The sequence below is a fragment of the Astatotilapia calliptera genome, chromosome 10 (assembly GCF_964374335.1).
Source record: "Astatotilapia calliptera chromosome 10, fAstCal68.1, whole genome shotgun sequence".
Lineage (NCBI taxonomy): Eukaryota > Metazoa > Chordata > Actinopteri > Cichliformes > Cichlidae > Astatotilapia > Astatotilapia calliptera.
Window position 1 is genome coordinate 10,544,277 of NC_137431.1, and position 15,311 is coordinate 10,559,587.

The following is a 15,311-nucleotide window of genomic DNA, read 5'->3' on the forward strand; positions in this document are numbered from 1 at the left end:
TACAGCATCTTATTAGGAACTAACCAAAACTGTTCTCCTGTTATCATTGTGCTTAGCATACGTTACTCTGCCTGTTGTGATGTTCTCTTGCTACTGCTATTTTTTCTCCTTTTATTGATTGTATCCTAATTGATTTATGTAAATTATGAAATTATCTAAATGATATTGTTCTTTGCAGACTGGTTAACCTCTGTCCATCTTTTAGCTGTTACTTGAAATACCCATGCTGTCTTATAACTACTGTAGTCAACATAGTCTGACCCAGTGCTGTCAACATTACTATTTAAAATTTATCATGAAGGTGCAGTTTATTTGACTAGGAAATGATGGACGAAGTACAATCTCACATGCTCTTTAGAGAAACAAAGGGAAGAATAGGGGCAGGTCAGCTGATTCATCCTGAGCTGCCACCCTCTGTTATTTGTCTCCCGTAGCTCAACTCTGACCTACATTTAAAAAAAAACAATGAGATACTTCTTTATTTCTAACATAATTGTAACTTGGCTCAAAAACATTTTTTACTTTATGTATTTTTTTGACATTACATAGATCAGACTATGGAATAATAAAAGCAATGTGACTGCAAGGACAAATAAAGGAAAGGAAAAATGTTAATGTCCTACAGCGCATTAAAGGGGAAACTCATTTTGTTACTAGCTAATGCCTTTAAGAAAGATTTAGAAGGAAGCTGAGACAAAAAGAAATCACACAGAAAAATCAGAGAACATTGCTTATAATCATACAAATATATGTTATTTTATTGAATATTATATCAGAATAAGACATCTCCTTTCATTTCATGTAGGAGTTATTGTAGAAATGTACACAGGTCTGATGGCAATCATGGAGAGAGGGTGAATTGAGGGCACGTGTCTGTCGATACTGAGAGGGAGTCATCCGTAAGGAGCCAAAGAACATTAAAGTATGCATGCTTTGCAAAAACCACAAAATTAAGAAAAAAAAACAACCCATGTCAGTAATTCTTATTGCAGACTGTCATTATAGCCTGCAAGTTGTGAGTGCAGTTAGCGTGTTAGATTTGTTTCCCCTCCTTGAGTGCAGGCTGGTAGTTCTGGTTGCATATTGCTGGTCTTTACTCCTGCTTTGCTGCTTCTTGGCATATCCAGAAAAGCCAGAACGTCCCTGCTTCTGCTGCTTCTTTGGGCTCTTAGTGCAAGGAGTCCGTGTTTAAATCCCTGGTGACACTCGGGAGGTGCCTGAGGAGTCAGGCCTGCCCTCTGTGGATAATCGGTGCCAAGGCCAAGTGTTATTTATGGCTTCTTTATCTTTTTCATTTTTTAAAGTGTTTGTTTGTTTTTTGGAAGACAACGAGATCAGTTTGAGAGAGAGAAGTTAAGAGTCTGTAAGAACAAGAGTGGGAAACCGTCTGGAAGACTCGTGTGACCGTAAGTCTGATGCCACCAAGGTCATTGCTGAACACGTTTTGGCTTTAGAAACTGTTCTGGCTGTTTTTATTTTATCTTTCTGACTCGGTCACACAGTGAGATTCTTTTTGGGGGAAGTTTCCCCATCGGTGTAAGTTCAACAGTGCTGAGCAAATACAACAAATAAAACCGAGCAAGTCCAACTAAATAGGAACAATTCTTCATAAAAACAACATCAATGAAAAACATGAAAAGGTATAACAACAGAAAGGCAGTAAAAAAAAGAGTACAACACTAACACAGTTAGTACAGTTTTAAGAAAATGAAAATATGTGTTAGTAGATCAGATATACAATATTTGTTAGTATTAACATATATGTAAACTGACAGCATCCTGCACATATAAACCATCCAGACGACTTCTGTTGTCTGGAAGCAGTCTGCTACCCTGTGTAGATTCCTCACATACTCAGGCATTCCTGAAAGATGCCATTCACTCACTGAAACAGCAGAAATATCAGCATACTCCACAGGTTCAGCATATTTGGCTTTGTGCATTCTGCACATTAAACAAATCCTTATTCAGAAAGAACTATTAAAAAAACAATGTTGCAGCCAAGACTCAATTTCTGTTAGTGTCCTGTTTTGAATATTTAAAACGCTTGGAACAGCGAGCGTGGCACACATCCATTTTGTACTGCTGTAATTCCAGGACTGATTTATAATTTATTTAGGATGGTTTTTGAGGTATTTAGTTGGCACAACTGCCTTCAAAAATGAGATCCATCAGTTTGAACCCCACTTAGGTTATGCAAGAGGGAAAGGATTTTTAGAAAACTGTATTTTATAATGGTGTGCATATTGTGTTATCCAATTTATATTAAATCTCTTGTGTATGGACCACTGTCATGTACCATTAGTGATTGTTTGTGAGTTGTAATAGATAAAATAATTCATTGGGATAGCATTAATCAAATTCAGTGAGATGCTGCATTTTGACTATTTAAACTTACAGCATAGCAAGGCGGTGGCATCAAAACCACATTAGGAACCCACGACGAGCACATTATAACCACATTAGGGTATGATGCAAACAGCCAAATGTCATGATATATTGCCATCTTATTAAAATTCTGTGGAAGGAAAAAAAATTCTTGAAGTTATGCCTTCAGCACTGTGGCTTTCTGCCCCTGATTAAAAATTCTGCCTCTTAGCAACCAACTACATCCATTAGAGGGTGCTAGTTAAACATAATTTTTCCCTTTAATTTGACAAACTCCATGGCGCACATTTCTGTACTGTGAATGCAGGTTAAGTTGGTTCACGGTTTTGTGGATTTTTGAGGATCATTAGTGTTCATTAGAAAGCAATAAGAAAATCCTGCATGCAGGTAAAATAGATTTTGTAAAATGTAAAACTCAAAAAGGTGCATGGCTCAGATTGAATTTGTGTAGCGCATGGATAAATGCTATGCCTGAAAAGGCCGTTTTGTTTTTGCGCATGTCAAATGAAATGTTACCAGGGTTTGCTGCAAAGAATTCCCTGGATGTTGGTTAGTTATTGTACAGTGCAGTAAAACTGCTGCTTCTAAGGTTCAGTTTACCTTTGGTTTAACTGGTTTACTTTTCGCAGATGTGTGTCTCGAAGCAGACTACGGCTACTGATGCTCACACTGTTCCAAAATGAGAGAAAACTATTTATTCATCATCCAGTGTAAAAGCCTCCTCCACCGGGGGTTGTCCATGTGGCTCCTTTGTTGAGTTTACAGGTTGAAATCAAACAACAGCCCTCTGAGTTCATCATGATCAAATGGATTTCCCTGTCTTTGGCAGACCTTGGGGAGATTTTTGCACCTATTGCAGGGTTGATGTTTTTTTCGTTTGCGTTTTATTGAGTCTATCGATCATTGTTTCAGTCTCATGCCCTTTCTTTTTTCTCGCCTCTCTGTCTTGTCTTACCATACTGTTAGTCATAGATACACACACTCACACACAGAGACCTTATAAAGACACTAAAGGTATGCACACCTACACAGGCAATGTGATGTTGAGAAGAAACTTAATGGGCTGTAGGTACTCTGTTAAGGGATCTGTGTGGGATAGGGATTACGACTTTAAACCTCTCATGTGTGGGCACGCAGACTATAACATTTTTTTTTTTTTTTAATTTTCCATGTCACCACCTTACTGTTAGCTTTGCGAGACCTGTATTCATAAATGTATTCTCACTTGCAAAGCAGAACAATTCAAACTTTAAACTACAATAACAAAGATCCTCTTAACAGCTTTTCTACTTTTAGGACCACCATGTCTTTTTCCTCTCCTAACTTTTCCATTCAAGAGCATGACTAGTTTCACTTAACAGCTGCATTGCTTAACTTCTCTACATTGCAGAACATTGCTTCATGGCCATAAAGCCATACTTTTCCATTTAGCCCCTCTGGTAAAGCATTCAACTTTGTTCTTCATTTCACGTCAGACCTGACATTCTCTGATCTAGGCTGTCTACTTGCAGTATCACCATCAGACAACTTACTGTGGCATTCGTCATTACTACAGAGGTGAGGACTGATTGGCTTTTGGGACTAAGGAATCTTCGGAAGAATTTGGATCAAGCGACAGAGGGTGCTGAGGGTTATTTCTTAAAATCTTCTTTAAAAAATGAACTGGAGCTTCAGAAATATACATTTTTATACTCTTTTGTGTTTTTAAAGTTCCTATTAGTTGCAAGTCTGGTAAAAAAAAAAAAAAAGCTATTACATCTCATTCCTTTCCTGTCAGTCATTCACTGCGTTGGGCTTCAAGTACTTCCCTTTCATAGAGTGAACTTGTGATCAACTTCAGAATTCAAAATCGTGTGCTGCCTGCTGTGCAGACACATTTATATCATGCAGTAGTTAGTAATGCATGGTTAGAACCCATACAAGGCTGTACCAGACTCCTCCGAGAGGCAGAACATTGGGTTTCCAAAATAGATATTTGTAGGTCTGCAATGCAAGGACAAAATATCCAAATTTAAACTGAGTGAAGCTCCCTCTGGAAAAGCCCAGAAAAATGAAAGACTTGATAAAAAAATGAAAAGCCCTCCAACTAATTTCCTCCATAGACCCTCTGTCCTAAATAGCACACAGTGCCTCTTTGTCTCACATTCATTATCATACCCACATGCCGCGCGCAATCCTGCCAAAATTCTTGCTTACTTTACTGCACACATTCCTTATCAACATTCCTCAAGAATACACCTCCTAATCCGTCACTCTTCCTAAATAACCTCCACCGTGTGATGACTTCTTTACAATTCCGCACACAATTTCCGACTTACTTTTCACCCTCAATACGGCACATTCGTAAAGCCTCTATTTCACTTTCTGTAGCATGTCTGCACATTTGCACATTATGTGACCATTCAAATTAAACTCTATTGCCAATGCACAGAAATTCCTAGAATTATCGGGGAATTTTTAGCAGCCATCTAATAGGCATTTTTTTTTCCCGTTTGGCTTCCCCATCTCCCAACATTGCTCTTTCCTGTCATAGCAAGGGACTTAACGCTGTCTGTGTTTGTTGGTAGTATCCATGCACCATTCACTTTGACTGAACATTGTGGTGACATTTGTTTTTCCCCTCAGTGACTTACCAGAGCAGACAGCACCCAACAGCAGCCATTACTGAAATATCCCTGACATCTCCCATTTAGACACCTTGTATCAGGTCAGTTGCATACAATTCTAAAATTGCATGCAGTTCAGTCTCGATGCAATCAAAATACCGGTTAATTGAAACTAAAAAAAAAGTTACATTTAATGAAGATTCCTTTGAGGACACTCATTCATTTAAAATATATACACATCACACAAAAGATGTGATGAGTGGTACAAAGTATCACCTATTCCACGACACAGACATGTCAAAGACATTGTGCTGTGTCTGAAGGACATAGTAGAGGTTACCCACAGTTTCTCTTTCTATCCTCTGTGCATGCACTCATTCACAGAGAATCTTACCTCACATTTATACTCTAAAAGACAGCGACATAAGGGGGTTAAAATACAATCACAGCAAGACGTTCACTCAGACAACTACATTTTTGAGGGCAATTCTTCCAAGGTGATTTGATAAAGCTAGTGAGTGGATAAGCTGCCAGACATCCTCAGAATAACAAGTGCTCCAACTCAGAGGCTCCTTCGGCTTTGATGTTGGGCTTCAAACCTGGCTTTACTCTGACAGCAGATGCCGAGCAAAGTGTACACTGGCGTGCTTTTTCAGGTGACTGATCCACCCTGGGTTTAAAATATGAGCCAGTTGTTTCATTTGTAGCCTTTAATGAGCGAGCGCCATAATTAGCGATCACCCGTTAGAGATTACTGCAGTAGAAAGAGGGTGTCATGCACTGTCTCACTTACTTATGCTGCCCCTGTTTTTGATTTTGCTGGTATAAATATTGCTCAAGCCTTTTGACCCTTTCCATTAGAGTCTGGAAAAACAAAAACAAAAATACATGAAAGTAAATTATATTTTATGGCTCATCTTCCCAAGAAGAGTAGCTGCTTCAGGTTATTAATTTATTTTACTGGGAACCACTGCTTACACCTACACCAAGCAGTTCCTTGCTCCTGAACTTTATAGCATTTGTTGTGAAATTCAAATATTCCGCTTTCTTATCTCCAGCAGGACTGAAGCAACCATCCCCACCTCTCTGCTTATTCAATATAAGGTTTTTAGCATCATCCGGTTATTATCACAGCTAGCAAAGAAAGCAAACAAAAGAGGAAAAGGATTCGTTTTTAGTTGCTGCTGACCTGACCCGACCCAAGCTTCCTGCAGATTTCTTTCGTCTCTAAGCCATATCATCTCACTTTGAGCTTTAGTTGACCTTAGTGATTAGCTGGTAGGCAGATGGTGGGTGGAAAGCTGGCTGAGCCACACTGTCACCAACTTTAGGGCTCAAGAGGGAGCCCATGGGTGAGGATTATCCTGCGGAGTCAGTGCTGGATGTGTGTGTGTGTGTGTGTGTGGTGACTATACAGTACAATAGAGCTGATGATGGGGAAGGCATATGAGAAAAGATGAAACTGTCAGCAGACAAAGAAGCTTGATCCTGACGGAGAAATAAATGGGGCTGCACGTAAGCAAATCACAACAGGTACAGAAAGAAGTGACACTGGGAGAAAGGGTGGGGTGGCGGTGGTAGGAGTTCTGGCTCAGACCCTGGGCTTTCCTTTCACTGGTTTCAGGTGAGGGGGGACTCCTCTCTTAGGTCTTCTTGGCTGCTGATGGACTGCTGACTCTTTATCCCTCAGCATCTTGGAGTGCACTTCTGGAATGAGGTGGCCGCTGAGCACCATTCCCCCAGCCACCCTCAGTGCATAGTGGGCAACTTTGTTTCAAGTGTCACTGCTACCCTTTGTCCCACCCTCATTCTCCTGTGCTATGAGGCCTCAGCCTTGGGAGCTTCTTTCTGTCCATTCTTTAGGGACGGCGAATCTGATGTCTTCACCGTCTTCCGAGGTGGGCTCACTGGCTCACTGACTAGCTCGTGTAGCGATGGCTCCTTATACATTGCAACTGTGTAACAAAGATAGGAGTCGTCAGTTAGCAATTTAGGTTAATGATTAATAACTGAGAAATAAACTATTTCAGTATAGTTTTTTTTAAATATACCCTCTATAACTTTAGGCAGGAAGTGTGCCGCTCCCTTGGTCTTCTTTACCCGGTTGCCCTTCATGACCTGACCGTCACGGTTGATACCGATATACCAGGAGCGGCCAGACTGGGTCTGCCGATAGAGCATGGAGGAGTACGTAACGTAGTAGTTCTCAAACACGCTCTCTTTGAACCTGCACTCAGGAGTGAAGTGCTCCTGAAACGAGATATGGAATAGGAGAAGAATTGCATTCATATTGTCAAACTGAACATAACAAGAAAAAGTAATCTGCAAATGTGATGAGAATATTTCTAAATTATCGCAAGTCTTTGAACTTGGACTACACTGCATGTCAGCCCAGACTAAAAAGGAAACAGAAAAAAAACAAAAAGAAAAATATGGGATGCATACTGTGAAACACATTAATGAGGTGGCTGTTTCCGGAGGGAAAGGAAGGATAGAATTAGATCTGAACTTGTGTTTCTTTGAGAGCGTGGATGTTCCGGTCTTTTAAGAACAGCAAGAAAAGGTGCAGACTATAATATAGATGTGAGAAAAAGCATTAACATCTCTGCTAAACATAACAACTACCCAAAGGGAAAATGCATAGATGGAAAAAGAAGATGAAAGACACCTAAACAATGACACCAACACACTGCAGTGTGCACACATACATTGCTGTGTGTACATATAAATGACATCAAAGTGCAGGAACTGCTTCGGAGACATCACAATATGCTGAGCCTGGGATGATTATAGGGGTGAGGATAATACTGGTAAAGTTTACCAGTGTTTGGAATCACTGTTTCTGCAATATGTATGCCATAATTGGTTATGACATGCATACCGCATTTAATTTGTGTTAAGCTTATAATTATGACATGCATAAGAAGTTGTTTTTAATGTGTTTCCTGGTTAAATAAAAGTTACATAGACAGAGACGCCCATTGCAGAGCCAAACACCACAGTTTCCAAAAAGTAGACACCTATGTGGAAATTACCCAACTGCAGTTGGTTAAAATTATTATTCTTTTTTTATCAATGTACAGTGGCAGTTACTAGTTAAAAGATGTTACGAAGCCACAATCCGCTACCCAAAATTTCAGCCCTGACAAATGGCTGCACCACCGCCTCTCTTTAAACCCTCTTTTTTGCTCTCTTTGTAATTAGATGTTGTAACATGATGTAAAGTAAATGGCTGAATTTCATTTAAAAAAATACAATAAAAATCAGTGAAGTCAAGTGTAACTATATTCTGTACTGGGACGTGAACGCCAGCATGGAAGAAGCTAACGCTACAGCTGCTAGCACTGCAGAGGCCAAACTAATCTGAAGTTCTGCACATTTCAGCGACACTTCTAGCAACGGTAACGTTATATTAGCTATTAGGTCTGGCTTTGGGGACAGGGATGGGGACACCCTTTTGCGCCTGGGGACAGCTAGACTGGGACATAACGATAAACGTGTTTAACAGTTTCAGCTCTTAAAATGCAGACTGAATACTCATTTGACCAATATTTAATTTTGTATTTTTAAAGCATGCTCACCTTCAAATCTTTTCTCAGGATTTTGTATCTTTTTCGACAATTAGAAGACTAGTTGCCAATAACATCCTTAGTTAAAGGCCCGGTGGAAATAGTTTTTGTTTCTGTAGTTAAATTTAACCTGTTGTGACAACAATATAGCATTTTCTTTTTGACATATATTGAGTGCCATTTCTTGAGCATAGAACATAATGGCTATAACACTGCTAGCATTAGCTACAGCAGAAACAAGCAAAGAAACGGCACAGCCAAAATACCAAAGTTGAGCATTTAAACCAAGGGGTGGTCAAAGGAGCTTGCAAAGAAAAGCGTCTGGACTTCTTTAAGTTACTTGAAGACGTTTCCAGATATAAACCTAGTGGGAGTAACCTAGTGGGTTACTCCCACTAGGTTTATATCTGGGACTCTCCACCATTTGACCTTAGAACTGAAGAAGCTTCTCGGATGAGAGGTGAAACGTCTTCAAGTAACTTAAAGAAGTCCAGACGCTTTTCTTTGCAAGCTCCTTTGACTACGATGACCTGGATGACTGAGAACCTTCACAGACAAACCAAGGGGTGGTTTCTCAGTGGCCCAAATTAATGAATTGACTTAAAACAAAACATTTTTTTGGGCAGAGTCAACGCTGAGGTGTGAGAAAGTTCACATCTATAGGACCTCTAAATCTTAGAAAAACAGGTTGAAAACAAACTAGATTTTAAGGGTCACAAACTAGTATTACATTTATATTTACGATACATGTTTGGGTTTTTTTTGTTGGTTTTTTCCAGACTCAAATTAAACAACAGAAAGATCTTTCACCCTGCAATCCCCTAAATGAGATTATTAATATAGGCCACTCTCATGTAATGCCAATTGTCCGTGACTGGCCAAATGTGTATAGACAACAGAAAATCAAATTAGAAGAACTTGGATCATGTCCAACAGTTAAACCATTCTTTGTAAGTGATCATGTCCCTGCAGCACTTTCCCTCTCTCTGTACTCAGTGTAAGGGCTACTGAACACTGCATAATGTTGGCTGGTGAGATTAACCAATTGTGACAGATATACATCACTCTTAGTCTCCATCAGGGTCTGGACAGAGTCTGTCCCCTGTCAGAGAGCAAAGCCAATCTGTTGGATTGATTAAGTGAGAGCAGCAGGCCAGAAATGGCTGAGTGGAGAATTTCTGAGACTCGGGACAAACAGTAGCATCAAACTTGGCGTAGACACGTTTTAATAAAGAGACATAAGAGACCTTCAGTTTCAAACTTATCACAGATCATCAACTTTCTGCTTTATAGGGGAGTTTTATCCTTTAGCAAGGTATTTCAGGACTGTGTGTCCTCCCTCCATTTATTTCTGACCCACTGCTCCACCAATGTTCATGTCCATTTCACTGCCACCTTCCTACCATATGAAAATAAGCTTCTACCCTTAACTCAACAAACACTCCTGCTACCACCACATTGCAGAGCTATTTTAAGATCCACTGACAGGTTTGATATCTTCTGCTGTGCTAACACAGAGGATGGGATCGATAGATGATCTGCTTCATTCATTATTAATCAGACCAGAGAGCAAGAGGGTGGGAAGTGCGGGAGACAGAAGGGGAAAGGTAGGGGAGACAGGAAAGAAAGCAGAAGATCACTCAGAGAGGACAGAGGGGTTGGTGGGTAATAAAGGAGATTAAGAACTGAGAGAAAGGGAGATCCCTATTATCCCCCAGGACCAAAAGGAGCGCACGCTGAGCTGACAAGGGCTTTAGTCGTCAGCACCCCACAATCTAACACTCACATTCCTCTGGAAACAGAACCCATTACTACAGCGCAATGCCCCTTAGTTCAACCTCTGAAATGACACCAGTGATAACCCCTCTCCCAAGTCATCCTATAATTACCCTTCATAATCACGCCCCTGAAATTAGTCTAATGATAGAACTCATGTTTTCTGTACTTCATTCAAGTAGTCTCAGAAGATCTAAAGAAAAACCATTCTGCGAGAGCAGGCAGGACAGTAAAAAAATGTCCTTATAATACAAGGATTTTTGATGATGACCTACCGCAGTGGCTTCTATTGCTCTCCCTAATGGATACAAATATGTTACTGTAATTATCGCCATCTCTCAAACTCACCTTGAGGTAACCTTTAGACCCTAGCAAAACAATAGTTTCCGCTCCCACTGACAACATCACTCAAGCCACCAACGTCTGCAGATGAATTATTGCTAATGATGTGTGGAGCGTTGCACATTTTAAAGAGCAATGAGGGAATATTTCCATCTAAGTGGTGGGTACTTGGACTGAAAACGAAAAAAAAATCTCCTTCTTTAACCGTGACTTATTCGGAGACTTGGCTAGCTAGCTTCCCTCTTCATGTGTCGCAAGCCAAAAAATTAATGCGAATGAAAGCAGATGAGAAAGATAATATGTAGGGTCCGTGCGGAGAATTCCTAAGATGGGTAGAACCTTTTTATGATGCAGAGTATCATCCAGACCTTCCCCGCCCACACACGCAACCTCCTTCCTCATTCCTTGTGTGTGATTACATCTGTTCTACCTGCTTCAGTAAGCTTTGCTCTCCACCACGACCATACTCTGGAAGTGCATCAAGCCACACTCACACACTCACAGGGCAGAGTTCCCTAATCTTACCCTGCAGATAATTAGGATATAGGGGACAGGAGTGAGGTTGTGACTAATTAGAGAGAGTAATTCCATGCATGATATGTAATATCTTGTTCACTTTAATTTCATCATGCATGTACAAGCATGAAATCAGAACTGATGCCCCTGAAAATATAGCTCTATTTCTGTAAACCAAAACATCATTTGCATTTATCATGTTAAAACATTTGCAGTTCCCCATTTAGACAGCAGGGGTCATAGTGTCATGCAGGCTTCCTGCATCTATTAACCGGCCCATCAACTCCTTGTGTAATCTATGGGAAACTGTGAAATGTGCCCAGCTCCAGTAATCCCACCACATTCCCATAGTTCTGCATCACTGCTGCAGCAGCCCACTCACATGACAACATGAAATGTAAAGCTCATCCATGCAACATTCACCTAGTACACACACATACATGCTCTCTGCGTTCAGGAAGCCTTCCACCTCCCCCTCCCCAGCAGGGCATGTTGCTGATGTTGTTTGTCAAGCCAGATGTGGATGCACTATGACACGACGAGTTACATAAGTCAGTAGACTACAGAAGCTTATTAAGAGGGATTCAGAGAGGATGAGAATACTGTCTAGCACCACACATGTATGATCTGTCCCTAATGCAGTCCGGGGAGAAATGAAGCTCACATGACAAGAATAGAGTGGATGATAATGTGCTGAGACTCGTGGCTCTGCAGTGCTGATTGATAGCTGGAAGTCCCTTGTCAATATAATGCTGCTGAGAGTGGAGCTGTCGCTGACATTCCCTTCTTCCACCGTCGGCAACAGCGGTGACTGTTCCGCACTGCCCGCTGCCTTTATCAGAAAACCCTCTGCTTTAAATATTCTGGGACGCAGCACTGTGGTTAATAGCTATTCCATACTAGGGCTGCCACAAACGATCATTTTGATAGTCGACTAGTCACCGATTATTTTTGCGATTAGTCGACTAATCAGATCATCATCCATTGGACGTAAAACTACAGCTTATTGCACCAGCAGCATCTGCTCATATAACTATCATTAGCTTACAGCTTTAAGTGTTTAAGGTCTGTGCTAACTAAAAATAAAGACAAGATGATAGTTTATTAAATTTTAATGAAATTTGCAGATTGTTTCGGTGAAGTTTAATGAACTCCTTGCTATCTAAAATATAACAGGACACTGGAGTAAATTCTCCCGCATCTCACACTTCTGATAATCAGCTGTCTGCTTGACGTTTATTCAGCTGTGATTAAACTATAACTTTAATCTCAGCCAAACTGATTTACTCAGGAACAAATAAAATACTAAAAAAAAAGCCAAACAATAACATTTTAAGTTATCTAAGTGACTCATATATATTTAACCTGAGTAGCGAAAGACGGCAGTGGGTTTGAAAACGATTTGCGGGGAGTCCGGTGTTCTCACGGCGCTAGTGAGCCTAGCCCCCAGCTCGCTAACGAGCTAGTGGGTAACAGATGTCTCCGAAAACGTCGGAGCGCTTTTGAAAATATGTGGTGTCCTGATAAACTGAGCAGATATTTGAGGTTTACACAGCTACATTCTCGCCTGAAAATATGTTAAACATTTATTTTGTGACCCAGAAAGAATAATAAGAGTAACATTAAAACTAACTAGCTGCTGCCATTGTTGGAAACTGCGCTGGGCCGCGCTATGAATTCTGGGACACAGCTGTTTCTTCTTCTTCTTCGGGGTTTAACGGTAGCTGACATCCTTGTACATGCAATGCTGCCATCTTCTGTTTTAGTCCGTTATTACACTCTTAAATCCTGCCACTTATTCCTGCGTCTTTTGTGATCTTACAAAGCTTCAAATGACGCGTCGACTATTAAATCAGTCGTCGACGATTTTGATAGTCGACGTAATCGTGACTAGTCGACAAATCGTGGCAGCCCTATTCCATACAGTAGCAAATCGGATAATGTATCCTGACTATTTTGGTAGGAGAGCCACGGTACAGGCCGGCTCATGAATCCATCACAAAGAATAGGATTTTTGCCTTTCCTAAGTGCTCCTAATTGGCTGCCTTGGAAAAATGTCCTGCTTTATTGTTACATTTCTGCACTCTGCCTCTTTTCTTTGGCTCTGGCCAATTATTCTCCCTGCTGCTTTTTCTAATGTCCACATTTTCCCCTGTCCTGTGATAAAAGCGATGCTATCAAGCAGTGGTGCTGTCCTGCATCTCAATGTAATCCTTTCATGAAAAAGAATAAGAAGGACACAGGTTTTCATCAATACCTTCTTCACTATTCTTCTCCCTTTCCTGTGTCTGTCTATGTTTCGTCTCTTTTGGTGCCGGTCTGTTCTAAACACACCCATCAATACTTTAGTATCTTTTAATTAATTAAAAGACTTGGACACCACACTATTTAATTGCATATATATATATATATATGTGTGTGTGTGTGTGTGTGTGTGTGTGTGTGTGTGTGTGTGTGTGTGTGTGTGTGTGTGTGTGTGTGTACTGACTAGTTTTGACCAGCACATCTTTGGCCAAAACTTGCTTGTTGATGGTCATGTTAGCCTTCACTAACACAAGCTCTTTTCTCCCTCCCTCTCATTCTCATTCTCTCTCTCTCTCTCCGTAGCACATACACACACACTGTTTCTCTCTCTTTTTCCCAGTGTCCATGAGGAGTTTTTCCAGAACACATAGATTATAAAATGGGGCAGGAACAAGCGAAGCTCTATTTTTGTATCGGAACCAGCCTTTTCCTGTTGTCACCCACAGGTAGTGAGGTTGAGATTTATGTCTGAGACAACGCTACTGTTGACTTCCTTCCTCTGTTTTTTCCAAGTCTGGCTCAACAGCCACACACTGCTGTATATGCATGAGGCAGGGGCATGAGAAAATTTTCCCTTGAGCATGCAGAGGCAAAACCTTCTAATAACTAACATAAGTGGCAGAACAAGCAGTGAGAAAACACTCTGTTAGCCACCTCAGCTCTGTTGTGACAGCCAAAAGCATATGTATCACATAGAACGCTGTCTGAGTAAAAAAAAAAAAATCTGGCATCTTTTAAATGAAAAAGATGATTTACATTTAAACACAGCACAAAGTTGTGTAGACATTTGCCAAATGCACTCACTCAAAGAACTAAGATTAAATAAAATAAAATGAGACTACTAATGTTTCAGAAATTAGAACATGCTTTATGGCCAAAAGAAAATCATGTTCTGTTGTACTGCACCTATATGAGCCCATAACTGTGTGTAAAAGAGAGGAATCTCTCCGAAAGAGGTCAGTTTGGGATGTACTACAGCTATCGACTGCTGCTGAGGAAATCCCTTCTCTCCTCTTCGCACAGAGGAAAGGCACCAAAGTCTAATGCATGCTAATCAGGGGCTGAGAAGATAATAAGAGATGTTGCAGTCCATATGCCAATATTCAAGATTTGACTCTTTTATGCACAGATGGTCCTCTCACATTTATATGCATCGATGCACACTTGCATTCACTGATTTTGCATGTAATTTTCTGTTCTTGAAAGCAGCACATATAACCAGTAGAGAGAAAAGATCCTAGTTATACAACATACATGAATAAATAAATGTGTTTTTACAAATGGGTGCATGAGTGATTCAATATTTGTACTTTTTCATAGCTAGGATATTGACACAAGGTGAAAAATGATCAGCTGTGCACAGTCTAACTTTCTAGTGACTTTAAGATAACCTGGTCTTTGTTATTTATAGCAACAAATGTAACTTTATCACCTTGGTATTTTTTTTATCTCATGCAGGATTTCATAGAAAACAAAGTTGTCACAGTAAGGTGTAAAGAGTCAACATTTCCTGTAGTAGTCATAAATTTTTAAGCATGTAGCCATGGTTAAGTGATTTGACACTAATCGCATGTAAGCAGTATTGCAAGCACTGTCCAGAGTGCTGATCAGACTTTATCCTCTTGAAGTGACACCAAAGCTGTCCAAGGTGCTGACTGAAAGAGTCAAGTGTTCTGAGACAGACGACATTGGAACTATCCATCTGCCCTTTTGTCCATTCCTTCACTTCTTAAAGTATAAACTATTTAGTTAAAACTCCCAGATGAGTTGGTACTGTATATGCTTGGTCTCAAAGCCTGAACATTTTATT

At 40.3% G+C, this 15,311-nt stretch overlaps 1 protein-coding gene across 1 annotated transcript in view; it reads right to left on the bottom strand.

The window, feature by feature from the left end:
• Nucleotides 1–731: 731 nt before the first annotated feature.
• The window catches only part of fgf11b (fibroblast growth factor 11b), a 41,585-nt gene continuing 27,005 nt past the window's right edge, over nucleotides 732–15,311 (bottom strand). The window contains exons 4-5 of the mRNA XM_026182338.2: nucleotides 7,046–7,244; nucleotides 732–6,949 (exon numbers count right to left, since the gene is read on the bottom strand). Coding sequence (XP_026038123.1) covers nucleotides 6,813–6,949; nucleotides 7,046–7,244 — 336 coding nt within the window. The 3' untranslated portion in view covers nucleotides 732–6,812. The remainder of the gene's footprint in view (nucleotides 6,950–7,045; nucleotides 7,245–15,311) is intronic.